The following is a 6255-nucleotide window of genomic DNA, read 5'->3' as shown; positions in this document are numbered from 1 at the left end:
ATATATATATATTGTTAACATGAAAACAGAGAAGAGTAGTACAAAAGGTGAAAAATGAAATCTGACCAAGACTCAGCCACAGAAGCCACAGTTACTGAATTTGACAGAACTGACACAAGGTTAATGGACAGCCTCCTCTGCACCAGCATCACCTCTGTGGCACACTTTAGCTCTAGATCAGTTACCATGGCTGTTTGATAAGGTGGAGGAGTGTCACTTGAAATGGGGGCAGTACCATTCTTAAATATTGGGCGTGTAATGGTGTAATGGCGTTTCCAGCTCATGAAACTAACAGTAAACTAATACATAAAGTACATTTGGTTGGGATACCAGGTGACAGGTTTCTTTTCCTCATCTCAGTACGCTATCCTTATCGTTTTTATTTTTATGATGCTGTGTTCATTTTAGTTTCCTTTTTTATTCTGTTTTAATGTTCCATGTCACTTGTGATTGTAATATTTGCATAAGCAAAGTGATTCAAGGTGCGGTCTTCTCAGTGTTGTTTCTTGCCTGTGCAGGGAGGAGGGGCAGTGCGTGGAGGGCATCATGGAGATTTTCGACATGCTACTGGCAGCCACCTCTCGGTTTCGAGAGCTGAAGCTTCGGAGGGAAGAGTACGTCTGTCTGAAGGCCATGATCCTGCTCAACTCGAGTGAGTGCGTTTTCACTTTACTGCCCCTGAGAAAGATGAGTTAGCTTCTCAGTGAGCCACGAAATCTGCTTTATCCTGTCCAGTCAGTACCGTGTGTATGTCTGTGTGTGTGTTTATGGTTCTTACATAACACAGATAAGTTTGTCTGTATGCCTTGTTGTGGTTATTGAAACTATAATCTTTAACTGAGTGAGTCAATGACACGTTTCTCTTATCTGACCTACAAGATAAAATTAATCTCAACAGAGCAAAAACAACGAATATCAGCTTTTAAAGTGATTTCTTTTTTTTTTTTTTTTTTTTTTTCCAGCCCAAAACACATATCTTATTCACATGGCCCCTTAAAATAAGTTCTAAATTTCTTTGATATCTTATACTTTGGGTTTGGGTTAGACAGCAACATTCAGTATTGAATCTGCTTATTGAGGTTCAGCTTTTAGCGATTATTACTGAATAAAGTTATGAACAACTGAAGCTCAGAGATGTTTAATAATGTTTTGATGGAAGCATAATGAGAAGACAGGTTCACAACAGTAGATGGAGATCGGAACAGGCTTTGCTCTAACAGATCACTTCCTAATTTCCCTGTCAGTGTAAGTGATGGGGGACAAACTCCACAGTCCTCGTTTTGTGTAAAGCATTTGCTCAAGTTTATGTGGTTTACTGTTAGTTAATATGTTAATATATTAAGTTAGGATGAGGCTTCAACAGTCAGACTTCTTCCAAAATGACAAAACTATCAGCAAAGCATGTTTCAGTGTTGATATTGTTTTAAGACAAACTTTAAACCATTGAGAGCGTATCCTATGTTTACAAACTGGAGCTACAACAAGAAGTATGAAACACTGATTAAATACTGTATGTTTTAGACACATTTTTGTTTAACTACTTGCTCTGAATCTGTGAGGTCTCCATGTAGAAGTTGATAGTCTGAGAATATTATGAGGATCTAAGAGGTTTTCTTAAATTCTATTTACATGAGTGTCTTGATCATTTCTTTAGTGAAGACTCTGTTGGTCCTGTTCAACTATGAAAACACGGTCCACCTGGTTTGTATAGTGATTTTTACAAAGTGTTGTTTCTGTTCCTTCATAAATAATGTCACAGAAAACACCAGCTTAGATGGGGGGTATTGGTCAGTTTAGATGTTACGGGTTTAAGATTTAGAAGCTGACGGTGATAAAATCTGCTGCTGGTGATGTTTGTCAGCTTTGGCTAAACATGAGAAGTATCAAATGTTTACTGCATTTCTCTTTACTAATAAAAAAGAGAGGAGAGAGAGAGGAGAGGGTTTCATTACAGATACAGGGTTTTTAGCCAAACAGGAACCTGATCCAAGATGGAACCGGCTATCAGAACACAACCCTGCCAATAGGGTTTTTAATAATGCTTGCATATACTTTTACAGTATGTGTGTTCTCTTTGACGGATATCAAAGTTATTTTTTGAAGTGTTTTGTGCAGTTGCAACCAAATTAACTTGATGACATTGTGGCTATAGGTGGGGCTACAGAAACTTGTTGAATTTAAAAAGTCACAACTTAGTGGTAATAAGTCTGACTCAGTGAAAGAAGGCAGGATTTAGTTTTGTACAAAGTCCTAATACCTCCAGGATTCATTGTTCTCAAAAACATCAGCAGGACATAATAACTCATTTAGAGGGTTGTGACTGTGACACAGATGTACTTTTCCTCAGTGCTTTTAAGTTTTCTACTATTTTACTGGTTTAAAGTTTATAGATATTGAATATTTTCCAGGATGATAAAAACCATTTGACAACTTAACAGCCTTTGTAAACACTGCACACCAGGGTTACACCACACTAGGCGTTTGGATGTGGTTTTTTATCATCAACATGGTTAAAGATGTTGGTGATCCTCCCATAGAAGTTGCATTGGCTGACCTTTTCTCTGAATTTGAAAAAAGTCTGGATTATACAACCTGTGAAGATGGACTTTATTGCAGAGCGGCTTTTGGTTGTTTTTTTTTTTTTTTTTGCCTTTCACATGCTCCCAGCGGTCACGGTGTCCTCTCCCTGTCCCAGCTCACGCACAACCACCAGCAGACACTGTACAGGTTTCATAGAGGTGAGGGACCTCTGTGCGTGTCCTCATATAGTTTAACCAAGTTCCTCTGATACACACAAACACGTACAGGGTCATCTGACAGACTCTTTCTCTGTTGACTCTGCCTCACTGCAGCTGGGCTGGAAAAAAAAAAGAACAAATTGTGCAAGAAGTGAAATTGAGTTTGAAAAGTCAAATGAGCAGAGAGGAATTTTAAGATTCATGATTCTGGACAGATTGAATGTTGTGGCGTAACTGCTCTTTGTGTCCTCAGTCCTGGTGGTGGGTGGACAGGGTGATTTACAGATTTTTTTATTTTTTTATTTTTTTTAAGGACAATGCGTACTATTAGAATTGTCACTTAAATTTCACATATCAAGAATTTACCAATTACTTTATGTACAACATGCAGCTGACAGTATTTTGTAAATGGACTCAGAATATAAAGGCTTCATTCAAAGAAACTGCAGAAATTACAACAGCCAAATATAAATGACAACAAATGTATTTGCTGGACTAGTCTGTCTGTGAGTTTTAAATCCATTATTAATCCTCTAATTTTTTCCTCACTGCCAGTGGGACCTAAATATTGATTTCGAATTACTTTGGTGGCAGCCTGAGGTTTCCTCTAGCTTCATTATTAGGCCAAAAAATTCCCTTTGCACTTTGGTCCATGCCAGGTATCTCAAAAAGTGGCCATATGTCACTTAAATCTGCCGCAGGTATTTATGGTCTCCAGAGGATGAATCACAGTATTTTCTATCACCACACCTTCAGTAAATTTCACTATTGTTAGATTTTCATTTAATTTGTGTTTATTTAGGTTTAGGCCAACATTTTTGTGTTGTGGAGTGTGAACATTTCAGCCTCAAGGGACCAAGACAAAGTGTAAAAGCTTCTGGAATGAAATTTTAAATAATAGTTGCAGGTAACATTAATCTTATTAATTTATATCCTCATGTCTGTGATCATGGAGAAACTTTTGATATACTGAGCTGGGCGACATAAATCGCTGATATACGATGGTTCATAAAAGGTCGATATCAATTATGTTGTTTGTTTCAGATCTGTGTACGAGTTCCCCTCAGACAGCTGAGGAGCTGGAGAGCAGGAACAAGATGCTGCGTCTGTTAGACTCAGTGATTGATGCTTTGGTCTGGGCCATTTCCAAACTGGGGCTGACGACCCAGCAGCAGACTCTGCGCCTCGGACACCTCACAATGCTGCTCTCCCATATCCGCCACATGAGGTACAGACCGAGACAACAGGAAACGGTGACATAGCAGCAGAAAGATAATTGAAAAAGCATGCTGGAGCAGGACATATTTAGACTCTTGCCGATGTGTTCTTTATTAGTCCACTCTCAGCATATTAATGCACACATTAATACTCATGCTCAACAGGTTTGTGTACAATCACATAGAAATAAATACATACAGACACTACACTTGATTTTATAGTCCTTGGATGGGACTATAAAGGTTGATATAGTACACAAAATGTATTTAAATTTCAAAATAATGAATTTTTGATATTATTATCCAGTGATTATTAGAGGCTTTTATGAGTTAAAATAATTAGGCTTAAAAAAAAAATCTATTGTGTGTCATCTATCATGTGATCCTGTGAAATGTGTTAAAATATTACAAACGCTATGACAAAAGTCTGTTAGCCATGTTTAGGTAATAATAGTTGTGAGCTGGTTTCAGACCTTTGATAAAGGGAGCCAAGACCGTTTTTATTAGCTGTGTGCAGTGTCATCGGTGTGCAGTGTCTTAGTGCAGTGTCTTAGCACAGCGTTAGCTGTGTGCAGTAGGTTCACTGTCATCCCTCCTCTCTCTGCAGTAACAAAGGCATGGACCACCTTTCCACCATGAAAAGGAAGAATGTGGTGCTGGTGTACGACCTCCTGCTGGAGATGTTGGACGCCAACACATCCAGCAGCAGCAGTCAAACATCAGCCTCACCGAGCTCTGACATTTTCTCTGACCAGCACCAATACCCCCCACCTTCGTCTCACCTGCAGCCTGGCTCGGACCAGACCGCCACTGATGCCGACCACACCACTGTGCCTCCACACAGACCAGCTGAAGCCCCGCTCATGGACACACACCTGCAGTCTCTACCCCTGCTGTCCACACCTCCATCACAAAATTTGGTGGTGGCTCACATGGACAGCAACGAGTAAGTTCACGTGGTGAAAGAGAAACTCTGATTCTTTAGAAAACTCAAAGCAGTAAAGCCAGGAAGGAAATTCCAGTAAGCAGTACTAACAGTATCATAGTGAAGAGGACAAGAATCTGATTCTGAGGTGATAGATTCATATCTCTAGTTTACAGGGGTTCTACACTCTCGGATCAGATGAAGGAGGTAAGGACAAGATAAAAGGAAGGAAAAAAGTGAAGACAGGGAAATAAGGAAGGAGAGAAGCAACGCAAAAGGGAAAGAAGTAAAAACACGAGGAGGAAAAAGCAGAATTGCAAAGAAAAAAGGAAAAAACAAGGGCAGATGGAAGGAGAAGAGGAAAGAAAGGAAGAAAGGGAAGTAAAGAAGGTAAAACAAAATTACAGAACAAAGGAATAGAAAAGTAGCAAGGAAGGAAATGAAAGATGGAAAGAAAAATGTGAATAAAGGAAAGAAGGGAACAAGGACAGAAAGAAAAGGGACTGTAGGGAAAGAAGGAAAGACAGATGGGTAAAGAAAGGTAGAGGGGAGGGGGGAGAGGAAAAATGAGGGTAGGAGGAAAAGAAGTAAAGAAATGAGAAAAGAAGGAAGAAAGGTAGTAAGGACAAATGTAAGGAGGAAAGAAAATAAGGAATAAAGGAAAGAAAAAGGTGGTTATGAAGGGGTTGAAAGGAAAGGAAGAAGATGGGGTAATAGAGAGATTTAGATAAAATAAATGAGTAAAGAAGTAAAAGAAAATATTTTTCTCATATTTAAAGCTGTTGGAGAAAGGTAGAAATACTTGGTGTCCAACTGTGAGTAAATGTGCTAATTTCTTCACCTCTAGTAACTGACTGTAATGACTTTGCCCACAGTTATATCCATCCGGAGCAGTGGTCAGTGGATGCACAGGATGGGGATCCCTCTGTGGGTGCAACACACTGCATCATCGCTGATCGAATTATCATGGAAACCACCTTGCAGGGGTGATGGGACTAACAGAGACGGACTGAGATTGAACCTTGACACCTTTCCATCTCCCAAAGATCAAGAAAAGGAAACAAAAAAAAGGCTTAAAAAAAACAAAAAAAACAAAACAAAACCCAAGTGCTGTTGTGAGGTAAAGCTTTTTTTCTCTTGTTGAGATGTTTTTAGTCTTTGGAGAAAAAAGAAACATTTTTTGATCGAATGTATATTTTGTGTGCGTAAATATTTCTTGTGAATGTGCACTACAGTTTCTGAGGACATAGCTGAACCTCTGCCAGTCAGTTTGTGCTCTTTTTTGATATGCAGTATTTGTATCTCTTTTTTCACCTTGATGTAACATCCAGAACAAGCCATCCACAAACCATCTGCAGTGACTTATACAGGTGCA

At 39.1% G+C, this 6255-nt stretch overlaps 1 protein-coding gene across 1 annotated transcript in view; it reads left to right on the top strand.

Annotated features, from left to right (window-relative positions):
* The window catches only part of esr2b (estrogen receptor 2b), a 14001-nt gene extending 7947 nt beyond the window's left edge, over positions 1-6054 (top strand). Inside the window, exons 6-9 of the mRNA XM_023412943.2 lie at positions 519-652; positions 3783-3966; positions 4563-4901; positions 5756-6054. Of these exons, the coding sequence (XP_023268711.1) occupies positions 519-652; positions 3783-3966; positions 4563-4901; positions 5756-5870 (772 nt within the window). The 3' untranslated portion in view covers positions 5871-6054. The remainder of the gene's footprint in view (positions 1-518; positions 653-3782; positions 3967-4562; positions 4902-5755) is intronic.
* Positions 6055-6255: the final 201 nt, after the last annotated feature.

The sequence above is a fragment of the Seriola lalandi genome, unplaced genomic scaffold (assembly GCF_002814215.2).
Source record: "Seriola lalandi dorsalis isolate HSWRI2012SDOR001 ecotype SW California unplaced genomic scaffold, Sedor1 jcf7180002054497, whole genome shotgun sequence".
Taxonomy (NCBI): domain Eukaryota; kingdom Metazoa; phylum Chordata; class Actinopteri; order Carangiformes; family Carangidae; genus Seriola; species Seriola lalandi.
Note: the sequence above shows the minus strand (reverse complement) of the source record. Positions and strands in the feature narration are given on the sequence as shown.